Consider the following 12,486-nt stretch of genomic DNA (forward strand, 5'->3'; position numbering starts at 1 on the left):
CAATGGGTCCATTTTTATCGCCCCATGGTTGGAAAAATCCTCTCTCTAGGGGAAAAAATCGCCCAATTTTTATGCATTTGCGGTATACAGCATTTCCTGCGGAGTGTTACCCCATTGTTTTTCCAGGAGGCATTTGGGATTTTTTATCACCTCACTCTGCAAATATATCAATACAGAATGTGTTTTCCTTTCCGTCTGATTCTTTTTGCTCATTTCCCCATACATGTTTCCCATGTTTCAAACGAACGGTGAAATTTTCATCATCTCCTTTTGGTTCAATTTTAATCGTAGAATCTCATTATGTGGTAAATATTTTTGTTTGTTGTGTATGTTTTAATGCACTTTGAACTCTACGATCCTACACATAAGTTGATGAGCACGGCGAGCATCGAAATGGCGGATAAAAGGGTAAAGAGACCGAAATAGAGCAACAATTTTGAGTTAATCAAAAATAGAATCAAAATAAAATTGAAAATTACGATTGTTCCCCGCGAGGCAAAATCTAAAATGTATTTTAGCCTAAAATTATTCATGTTGGTCAGAATATCCAATATAGTAACATTTAAAAAAAATAAAAGGAAACAAAAAAACTAAAATGTAATTCAGGGTTGCAAGGCCTAAAAAAAATTGGAGAATTGTTTTTTATTCAACATTGCGGAAAGGGTATTCCACCCTGATAAACACAGCTTTTTACTAAAAACTATGTAGTAAACTTTGTTATAAAATAGTCCAATTTAGAGGATGCAACGCTTTTTGTGTCGTTTAAATATTTGTACGTATACTAACGTGGGATTTAGTGGAAAATAACTAATTTGAGAAAAAAAACATTCAATGAATATTTTTTGAATTATTATCTGTGAATTAAAGTTATTGGTTAACTTATTTTGTGAGAGCGAAAAAACTTTTTAAGCCAAGCGAAACGTAAATTATGAGTAAAAATTTTCCATTCTTAAAAATCCGAATTTTCTCACAATCAGGTTTATAGAGAATTTGAAATAAAAATATAAAAAAATCTGAATTTATTTAAGTATTATTTCTATTTATCTTTTTAGCTGAAAGATTATTTCTTAAACAAACACAGATTCTATGTATTTTATGGCAAAACCAACAATATCTTTTAAAGAAAAATCTAAAGTCGTTAAATCAGCTAAATCCCACAGGAAAAACTAATAAAATAAACCTTAGCCATTAAATTTATATGGCACATGTAAGGAATGAAACTGCAAGAATCCTTCCAAAAGATATAGAATTTATTGTCTGATGTACCATGAAAGCTCTCTCCTCGAAAAATATAAACTGCAAAGATAAAAATTAAATATAGCATGGATGGAACAGTATAAAGCGAAAGAACGGTAAGTAAAACTTACGGGCTGTGATTCTTTCTTTGTCAGTGAAATGTGAAATTGACGGAAAATTGAGGATGGGCAAATTTTGAGGAAGGCTTTCTCGCGCACCGAATCACAGCCAACGCGCAGATAATTTGTGAGAAGCCTTAATCGTAGGGCTCATTAATATCTTTCATTTGACCCCGGGTTGATCAAAATCGGTTAAGCCGTTTTCGAGTTATGGCCGATTTTCGATGAAAAATTGTGGCGGCCATATTGGCTAAACGGCTTGGTCGATTTTTGAAAATGAGGTATCGTTGGAAAGGTCTTGATGGCCCCTACAACATATAAAAATTTCAGATCTCTAGCTATAATAGAGCCTGAGATATAGCGAAAACAAAAATTGGGGGTTATTCAAAATGGCGGACGCGGGGGTGGGGGGTTGGATTTGACTTCATAATCGGATGTCTTCCACCCGATATATGAACTTTGCCGTTGACCGCAAGTCTCTATCTATTACCGTTCTCTTGTAATTTAGCGAAAGGTTCCGGACGGCCGGACGGACGGCCGGACGGCCGGACGGAACAATTTTTGGCGCATACGTTTTTTGGAATGTAGGGACCCTAATTCGTGCTCATCCCAAGTTTGAGCCCGATCTGACGACTTTGGATTTTAGAGTGTACACAGAAGCTGTGCTTCTTTGAAGAAAGAATCACAGCTAAAAAGGCTTAAATGGTGTGGGGTTGATGGGGTAGCTCTTGGAGAAAGAATAAAAGTTGAATGGGGGTTGAAAAAGAATTGAAGCTTTTCTCTGTATTTTTTGACCGCTAAATAATATTTGCTTAAGAAACTCCGCATTGAGAATCTATGGTCATGGTCTATAGGAGCGCCCACGGTTGGGTTATATTTTTAACAAAGTACAACAGCGGGATATCATGAAAAAATTATTACATGTGGATTTGGGGAGATAAATCAAATTGTGTAATAACTTTTTTTTGCCACTAAACTCTCCTCCAGATGGTTAATTTAGAGAGTCTCCCAAGAGAAGTGTTGCATGTGGCAATGGGTCAGCATTCTTTTGCCATTCTCTGGTGGGGGCGAATTTTGGGATAATTGCAAAAAGACTGAGATGGATTAATTTTTTTTTGGCATTGCTTTTAATCACGACATCTCTCTTCCATGGGGCCACCACATTGTGTGCAGCTTGGATTCCCGAGGTGGAGGCCCATTTGAGTCTGCCACCCACTCCGCCCTTGCCAGTGATCTCGGGAATCGCCTGTACTTCTCATCCGGGACCCGACCACATGATGCCAAATTGCAGATTCGTGGTGTCAAATCCACCGATGAGGGTGTCTATCGGTGTCGGGTGGACTTCTTCAATTCACCCACTCGAAATTTTAGAGTTAATTTAACTTTAGTTGGTGAGTTACGCCCTACCAATTCTGGACCACAATTAAATTTCATTACGTCACTTTAATGCAATTTATAGTTTTGTGCTCTTTGCAAATCCAATTTACCCATCTTCCATCTCCTTTACAGTTCCACCCGAGGAACCAAAAATTTTCGATGCTCAAGGCAAAGAAGTAACAGGTGGAGTTGCTGGACCATTTCGTGAAGGTCACGAACTCTTCCTCTCCTGTCAGGTTTCTGGAGGTGAGAAATTGCTTTTCCCTAAAATTATGCATAAATTGGGCGAAAGTTTTGCGAAACACGAAAGAAGATTTTGCTGGTATTAAGTATAATATTATATTATATACGACATACACATACACTTTTTGGAAATACATAACTTTGACTATTTCACCTATCTCCGCTCATTCAGGAAAATGCTCTTTGATTTATGAAATTTATTTCAACACAGCTCAGGGAGGATTTATTGTTAATTTGTTTAAAATTATAACCCTAATTCTCAAATAAATTTAGTCGAATTTTCAAGAACTGGCTCTTAAATTTATAAGCTAGGATAAGCTATTGATAAATATCCATTTTATACGGAAGCTATAAAAGGTGGAGTATTCCGCACTATGTTAGTAAAATGGTAGATTAATTTCATAACCGCATGATTATACCCTAAATATGATTTAAGTTCGACACTTTAGACCAAAGTTGAAAATTTTTCGATATAACAGCTAAATCATAAAAATTTCCACAAAGAATTGAAAAATCTTTTAAATGGTTTAAAAAAAAATCTCCTTTAGCTCAACTATGCCAATCATAGCGAATACGTAGAGCTCGTTTTATGTATTTTTTCCCCAAAGTCATAGTTATACATAAAATAAAAATATCTACTTATATTTAGCATCCAAGTGTGTGACATCTTTTGATATGACCGATTTGGAGAGAAAATTGCAATGTTGTGATCAAAGCGGTGTGGCAGATTTAAAAATGCAATTCAAACAAATTATGGGTAACACATGGTGATCATTGTCGGTGTAATGTGACAAAGAGGAGCGTTTTATTATGCACAGATGTTTCCAGTATTGATATTTATTGTCAGTATAATTTTTCCCCTCCTGTTTTCATGTATATACACACGAAATACGTATAATGTAATGCTAAGTTGGAAGGCATTTTCACACGCCTAAATATGTAATTCCATTCTCTAAGATGGGCTACACAAAAACGACAAAAACAGTGTAAACATCAAACCCCAATTAATTGAGGAATTTGTAGGGGGGTTTTACGTTTTTTTTCTTCTTCCTTCGTCCCTAGTGAGTCTCGTGATAATTGATTGCAGCGATAATTTAAAAGAGATGTGTCGAACACCCTTCTTTGGTGGGTGCTCCTGAGCTGATGTATACTTATTTGTATTCCACAGGGGCAAGAAAGGTCACGAGGGTGCACCAAGCCGCTCAGAGACACGTTCTCATTTTTTTTCGCTCTCTCTCTCTCTCCACCGCACTTACATCGTGAATTCGTGAATTTTTATCAAGCAAACTTATTAATTTTAATATACATGCATTTGTAATTCAAAAGACCTTTCACACTTCTTGTGGGTGGATTTTAAAATCTTTCCATCAAACATGATAATTTCCTCTTCAGGAGTGGCTTTTTTTATCACCACTCTGTGCTTTTTTTTCTCGTTTTGTCCATGAGCAATGATGGATTGCACTTTCACGTCACCAACCACTTTTGAGGTGCAAATGCGCCAAAAGTAGACGAATCAGCAATTCACACCGCAATTTATCCGGTTCAACCTTTTGTGGGATGTGTGTGCTCTTGGACATGTCCCAAGAGCTGTTGCCTTTGTTTACCCAAAAACTCCTCGCCACCGAATTGATGTGATTAATCAGCAATGATGGATGAGACAGTGAATAATTAAATTGTGTGATAAATTGGGGAAAAGTTCAATGAGAAAATGTCAAAAGCACGATAGTTATGACAGAATTCTTGCCTTCATTTTCAAACACCAACAAAACAAGGTTTTAGTTTAAGGAGGAGTAAATTTTGTGTATAAAATACACTTTACGATCTGCCTAAAAGCCTCACAGTTCATTATCCTTCATAGAACGGAAATTATGTTTTTTTTACAAGTTTTCAATTACCATTTTCCATTAAAACCGTTAGACGTAAGTTGTTTATTTTCTTACATACATATTTTTATAAGGCATATTTACAGTGATCCGTTCATTTTTCAAAATTTATTTTAAAATTTTTGTGCTATCTGGAGTCTTTTCACATCTAATTCCAATAACCGATTTGACGATCTAACTAAACGTAATTATATTTCCCAACTTTTCTAATTTATCCCACTCAGGAAATATTTTTAGAAATCTTAATTACCTACCTATTCCAGGTTATACGAATAGTAAAGCTACCTACCTTATGTCTTTTATTGATCCAAATGAATAACATTTTCTTCGGCTAAATGAGTAAATATTTATATGAAATTATGTACATTATGTATTCAGGTACATAGGTGTGAAAGAAAAAGTTGGTGCAAATCGCTTCAATCTCTCAATTGAAAATGTCAATAAAATCATTTGAAAGTGCAATGTGAAAATGAGTGCAGAATACAATTCCAAGTTTAGGTGTGAAAACTATCATGAGCATCTATCGGATACAAGTTTATAAGCATTCGTGCGATATACATAGTTTGAATGGTGTTTTCGACATAAACAACAAACTTAAAGTTAGGAACGTTGAACATGGGTCTTGTTAATGCAGCAAGCGTAAAATTTTGTGTTAAACATTCATTAAAATCGTGGTGTTATATCACCCCGGTATGAGATGCGAAATACCAGCACAATCTTTAATTTTCCCGTATGCTGTGAGAAATAAATTAGGGAAGTGCCATGAGCTACGAGGAAGTCAGTAGAGGTGCAATTAGCAGTTGGTTGGCAACTTTTCCTCGCTTTTCCATCCCCATCGATTTGGGAGATGATATTCTTTGCCGTGGGTGTGTTAAAAACAAGAAAATGTTCTTTCCAGGGCGCCCTCCACCCAAAGTGACTTGGTGGCGAAACAGCGAAGAAATTTCTGGCATTAGTCACCCCTCGGCAGACATTCAGACTACCACCGTTGTGAATCAGCTCTTCATTGGCAATATCACAAGGGAATTTCTGGGTACGAGGTTGCAATGCCGCGCCCAGGGTTCCAAACTCATTCCTCCGGTGGTGAAGGAGTTTGCCATTCAAGTACATTGTAAATAATTTTACTTGATTCCTATGTATACAATCTTCACTTTTACACCATAACATTTACTTGCTATATACATACTATGCATATTTGCCTCAATTTTGACTCATGGTTGTTTGCTAATAATTGATTTTTTCGTCTTTTCTTCCCCCTCTCGGTACGACGATTGATGGATGGGCTATAAAGTGAAGCCCCTCGCAGTTAAAATCGTGACGGCGAACGAATTGCTGCGGGCTGGCCAGACTATTCCATTGCGCTGTGAAGCCTGGGGGTCGCATCCTCCGGCAAAGATTGTGTGGCTTCTCGACGGGGAGCCCATCAGGAATCCCAACTTAACAATTTGCAGCGACAGAGATGTGAGTTATTACCAAATTAACATGACATTTTATCATACAATAAAGGATTAAATTTAATATAATGGAAAATACCCCGAGGAAATACCGCAATTTTGAGTATATAATATTGTCCTCATTTAACCTACCTCCCACATACACACTCACGCATGTAGCATTGCACATGTACACATATTGGTAAACCTCATAAATAATTATGATTTTGTCCGTAATTAAAATTTTGCATGTTAGTTGAAAATGAACTATTTTAGGCGGGCCCCCCTCATTAGTACACATAATAAGCATGTAGACAGATACATGCCTAAAATAATGAAGAAATCAGAGCTACTAATATATTCCAGCCAGGAGAAAGTAGTATGGTAGGTTTTACATTTTTCAGACTCATCCTTTTTTGAGAACTTTTTGAATTTATGGATTTACCTGCAAAAGAAATCACTTAATCTATTTTGAAAGAACAATCATTTGAACCTCTCTGTAATATTACATTAATATCTCAATTTTATTTTAGGCACTTATCTGTAATTACATAATAATATGTGCTAATTAAATTCACAATATCCCACGTGCATATTAATGATTTAATATATTACCTCTTCTTGCCTCAATTTAACCAACAATTTAGTCAATATTTCGGTAAATGATCGTATAAAGTTTTATTAAAACTTACTATATATAGACCTTTTTTAGTAGGAAATAAATTCCCCAAAATTGGACTTTATATAAGAAATCTCATGCTGGGATTTTCAGTGCGATAAACCTTGATGATGAGGAAGACAAAAATGAAGTAGCTACACATATATTGCCTATTTATATTAATTTATGATTTTACAAAATTAAAAAAAAAATTTTGCACTCGAGTGTAGAAAACTATTTTAACTGCAAAGCAAAATTAAAAAAAAAATAAAACAAATTGCCTCAAAAGAGATTATATGTGAAAAAAAAAACACGGTCCTGCAGGATAATTTATTCAGAAGGAACACCCCTGGAGAATACAGCATGACACGTCCGTGTCTTTACTTTCCCATACTATAGTGCTAAATAATCACTATATTCTCTCCTTTTGGAACCTAAAACCTGCAATTTCATGGAGTGCCCTAGAAAAAAGTCCAGCCAAATTGCATCCTTTGCCAAGAGTGCTCCCACCCCCCCCCTCCTCGTACCCCTTGAGAATTTCCTGAGATTTGCAATATGTGTCCACTTTCATGTGTGGTTGAGTGTATATACGGGGTGAATTGAGGGGACTCATAAGCTATGAAATTTTCTTCCGCAACCCTCATTCATGATTCTCATTTCTCTCCCCCAAAAACAGGATGGTAATTTTACATGCAGCATTCTGCCATTGCGGGTTATTGCCGAATATGATGGTGCTGAATTGACGTGCCGAGCCACTAATCCCTGGTTCTCAGCGGGAACTCTGCAGGATAAGCGAATTATTCACGTTGCATGTGAGTTGTTGCTATATGAATTTTGTAACCATATATGTATATAGAAAATTGATGGATACTCCAATTACTGCCAGTCAATTCGTTAACACAAGAGAAAATTCCTTTTTCACACCCTGACAAAAAAAGATTATATGCGGAAAAATAGTTTTTACATCGCACCACTATTTTTCACTACCCTCTCTCTCTCAAATTCTCTTAAAAACTTTCAATTATGTATCTCCATTGTGGGTGCAGACCGCAATTTCTCATTGCATTATGGCTCCACGAGATGAAAAAAAATTCGCGTCAGCACGGGGAAGTTAATAAAAATTTTTGAAATGATGAATCGCAAAAGTCGCCAGATACAGTACCAGGAAGTACGAAGCATAAAAATGTGTACACTGACTTAGAGAAGTTTGAAATCACCATCGCACCAGGAAATTATTATACCATCAAAGAGCAATTTCAAAAGTTTGATGCTTTCCCAGAGATTTTTTTTATTGAATTTATTTGAAGTTTTTCTGAGAAAAGAAAAAGGGCGAGGGCAAGTAATTCCAAGTGTGATAATTTCAAGGATAAATCCTTTGAGAAGATTTATGAGGGATAATATCTAGAACTGCTAAATTTTAGATTTATAATTTCCCTTTGAACTGTTTTTAAGCTTTCTGTGCCAATTTTCATTCACTAATTTAAGATGAAATGAAAAATAATCTTTGATTTTTTTCTCCTGCAAAGATCCTTCTTTTATAGAGAAGCTTATCAAATAAAAACCAAGATAATTAGTCAATCACGTATAAAACACGTGGCCTTAATCACTAAAAAGATAATACCTCGATTAACTTACAATGCTTCTTAATTTTCTTCATTCCAGTAATTTTTCATTCTGGTTTGTAAAATCCTTCCATGTACTTTTTTTTCGCTTGTAGCTCAACAAAAACTTTTTTACACGTGTTGGTATAAAGAAAATTCTTATGGCGTAAAAAATTGTCTTTCAAAATTGAAAGAAATCCCAAAGAGGATTTCCGTCGTAGGCGGGCTGTGAATGAATGCGGTTTCCATTTTAAGGGCTTTTTTGTTTATGGTGGATAAAGTGTTAATTCAGCCTGAAATGGTAGTGTTCCCTCTTTTTACTCCTCTTAGCCGTGCACTGTCGCGTGGTAAATCCATCTTTTTCGCCATTAACGTGAATCTCTTCAAATATTCATTTCTCTGCGGACGAACGCGGCAATGAGTTTGAGCCTTAATGTAACAAACATATTTTCCCTTTCCCTTCAGCATCCAGGGTTGTTTAATTTTTTTTTTAATTCTGCTTCCTCTTCCCATATTATGTAGTTCTATGTGATCTAACTGGTCAATTTCAGCACCTAAGTTGTAATCTGTTTAATCTATACTATCCTTGTCCTTTGATGAGTAATTTAGTAGCAGATTGGTTTATTGAAGCAGAATGTTATGCATAAATCAGATAGAGATGGTCAATACAATAGCAGTGATGTGTAAAGTCCACTTTTTTCCTCAATATCAGTAGGTAGATAGGTATATAACTTCATGAACTCAAGGAATAGAGTCAGTTGTATACCTACAGGATAGTTTAGGCTGTGTTAAGTGGATTTCCTCTCCAATATTGGTTCATTTTCCTGAGGGAAGATAAGATACAGAGAGCTACTTGAGAGCTTCTCATTTTCTCAATTCATACCCTATCAGCCGAGATCGATCAACGCGATAGGCGTTTTAGTATGTTGAAGGAACTCTTGGCCAAAGCGATGCCAAAGTTCATTTTCTTCAGACGTACAATTTCCTATGAGAGAAAAGTTATTCGAAAGGAAAAATTGAAGAGAAGAAAGTGGAGTGGAAACTCATAAGAAATTCAAATGAGCAACTTTCACAATTTTCCACTGTTATTTCACTTAAAAGCATCTGACACAAATTTCTTCTAATTAAGTGATTCTCAATTGATTGAAAGGAAATTTTGAGGGCTAAAAGTCTTTATTTGGCCTTGAAAGAAAAGAGGATAATTTATGGAATATCGGTGGGGTAAAAAAAAGCTGAATTTATTATTTCTTTCTTGCCCTCATTTGAAGTTTTCCAAGTATAGAAAATGGAAATATACAAATTCCAGGAAAATTTATTTATGCGCAAAATATCATTATAGAAAATTTTCATTGAACCTTTTGTTTCTTTGAATTCATAATCATTTGTACATAACATACAAATGTCGTTAATTTATGTTGCAATAATTCTAAGAAATAAAAAGAACAATTCATTTTTCTCCTTTAATTTTTTTTTTTCTTATAATTATTTTTCTAACCTGAACATGACTACATAAAACAGCTCACATTCACACAAAATTAATAGTCTATGCTGTAAATGATTTTATGTTTAATTTTCATTGAGTTTATTTTTATTTTTATTTTTCGTGTGAATTTGTAAAGTAAATCTCCATTTCAAGAACCAAAATGCTTTCTTTTCCGGAACATAAAAACAGCTCTGGAATTCCTTATGCGGAATGCAATTCACTCTGGAGAAATTTGTGGGGTCACTGCAGAGTTTACAATGTGTGTACCTACATATATATTTTTAAGCACTCAACGGCACTGTTGATTTATTTTATTTGGTTGGAAAGAAAATAAAATATTTAGGAAAACAGGAAAATCACTTCGAACATAAATCACCGTGTTTTGGGGCTATTTTTGTGCATGATTTTAATGCTCTCATTTGGTTCTTGACTTGTGAGGAAAACCCACACATTTCGTCGAACCGATATGTTTGGGAATTTGACTCCCTAAAGCCACGACATTTGCGATATTTTCCTTTAAAAATTGATTTTCTATACTCAGGCTGGGAAATTTATTATTACTCAAATTACACACGTGGATTGGTTTTCACGGCTTTTCCTACAAACTTTGTGAATGAAGAAATTTCTTTTAAAACAATTTTAGTACATTTATTTTACATGCTAAAAGTAATTAATAAAAAATATCAATTTCATTTCCAAAATTCTGATTAAAAAAAAGATTTTATTAAAAAATATTGTTAAAATTCTACTGAAATGTAATTAAAAAAAAATTAAAAATTAATTGAAAACAGTTCTAGGTAATCTACCTACTACCTTTTTATTCACTAAAAATATCACGCAGAGATGGATTAAATTGTACGCTTGAAAGTAAAGAAGGAAAAAAGAACATTTTCTATGCTCATGTCTTCTATGTACCATTCTTGAGTAATGCGCCGCATTTTTCTCCATTCCGAAGATAAAATTCATTTTAGCGAAATTCCTTTTTTTCTACATCTCCTTTAGAATACACTGAAGTTCCTTTAGCGAAGAAAATCCATTTGCAAAAAGCCCCATATTGAAAATTAGTTATGCTTTTAGTTCCGCATGTTGGAAGAATTTATCGAAATTTTTTATTCTATTCGAAGTGATGGAAATGTCTTCTTAGCTCATAGAATCGGTTACCCCCTTGCGCTATGTCGACTCCGTATGAGTTAAGCAATATATGCGGGAGTGCAATAAAAGTGGAATCCCATGTAGTGTATGAAGCTTATTTTTATTTTATTTTTTTATATTTTAGCATCCTTGACACACTGAGAAGCTTTAAGCATAATCCTTTCATCTAAAGAATTCCCCCTTTCTGAATTTATGTGTCCCCCCCCCCATACTTTAATGCTCCACATTCTCGATGATTTCAAACAGTGTGCATGTATTGTGCTATATACATACACATACATTATATATAGTATCCAAGTGGTGAAAGTGTGTTAAATCAGAGTAAAAGCATCCCGAAGGCGGAAAAGGAAAGAAAGGAAAACTATGCGGAATTTTTATCTGATGAAATTATCGAAATTTATTCCTCAAACTCTTTGCAGATCCACCCATTGTATCTATCCACTTGGCCAATGAGGACCCGAGTCGTCTGGTGATAAGATCAGAAGGACAGAATGTTACACTGAAGTGCCGGGCTAACGCTAGACCATCAGTCACATCATTTGGTTGGTACAAGAATGTAAGTAATAAATTTTTGTCCCCATGACTGCGAGCGTTTAACATGAAAAATGCTCATTTGTTCATTTTGGTAAATGCCAGGGAATGAGAATGACGGGCGAGAGTTCAGAGACGCTGCATCTCATGATGCTGGAGCGGGAGAGTGAGGGATCGTACAGTTGTTCAGCACTCAATATTGAGGGTGAAACCCAGAGTACCCCTCTCGTCATCCAAGTGCAATGTAAGTTTGTGGTAAACCGAAGAAAAACAAAAAAAATCATCTCGTGTGGTCCACTCTTTGGTGTTGACAACATAAAACACATTTTGAATATTACTTTCCATATCAAAGGACCAGAGTTGATGGGAATTTAGATAAAAGACTGAAGTATATTAATTTAACATTTGGCAACATGAATTCTCATAAGAAAAAGACTTTCTTCTCTAATTAGAAAATTTTGTTTAAAAAATTGATCAATTTAAAATTCAAATTCCAACATAAATGTTAAAAGAATCCGATTTCCTTTCTGACGACGAAATTCCTTTAAAAATAAATCAGTTTTTTGCATCATCAGATTATTAAAGAAAATATTGGCATTTTTCCAATAAAAAGAACCTTATGGTTTTCATATAAGGAAAAGTAATATTTTTACAAATTCAAACAAGAAGTTTATATATGTAATCCTTTCAGAAAGTAATATTTAAAATGTATCTTTGTAGCCCGCTAGAGATAGAAAAGACATAAGTAGCTTATATGTAGTGCATCCTAT

General features: G+C 34.9%; 1 protein-coding gene across 4 annotated transcripts in view; it reads left to right on the forward strand.

Moving 5' to 3' along the window:
* LOC129787531 (hemicentin-1) overlaps positions 1–12,486 on the forward strand; it is a 34,549-nt gene that overhangs the window by 10,761 nt on the left and 11,302 nt on the right. For all 4 annotated transcript variants that reach the window (XM_055823227.1, XM_055823230.1, XM_055823226.1 and 1 more), the window contains exons 3-9: positions 2,529–2,746; positions 2,865–2,978; positions 5,757–5,969; positions 6,150–6,319; positions 7,626–7,761; positions 11,605–11,741; positions 11,822–11,960. In XM_055823227.1, the coding sequence (XP_055679202.1) occupies positions 2,529–2,746; positions 2,865–2,978; positions 5,757–5,969; positions 6,150–6,319; positions 7,626–7,761; positions 11,605–11,741; positions 11,822–11,960 (1,127 nt within the window). The remainder of the gene's footprint in view (positions 1–2,528; positions 2,747–2,864; positions 2,979–5,756; positions 5,970–6,149; positions 6,320–7,625; positions 7,762–11,604; positions 11,742–11,821; positions 11,961–12,486) is intronic.

This window comes from Lutzomyia longipalpis, chromosome 1, assembly GCF_024334085.1.
Source record: "Lutzomyia longipalpis isolate SR_M1_2022 chromosome 1, ASM2433408v1".
Classification (NCBI taxonomy): Eukaryota; Metazoa; Arthropoda; class Insecta; order Diptera; family Psychodidae; genus Lutzomyia; species Lutzomyia longipalpis.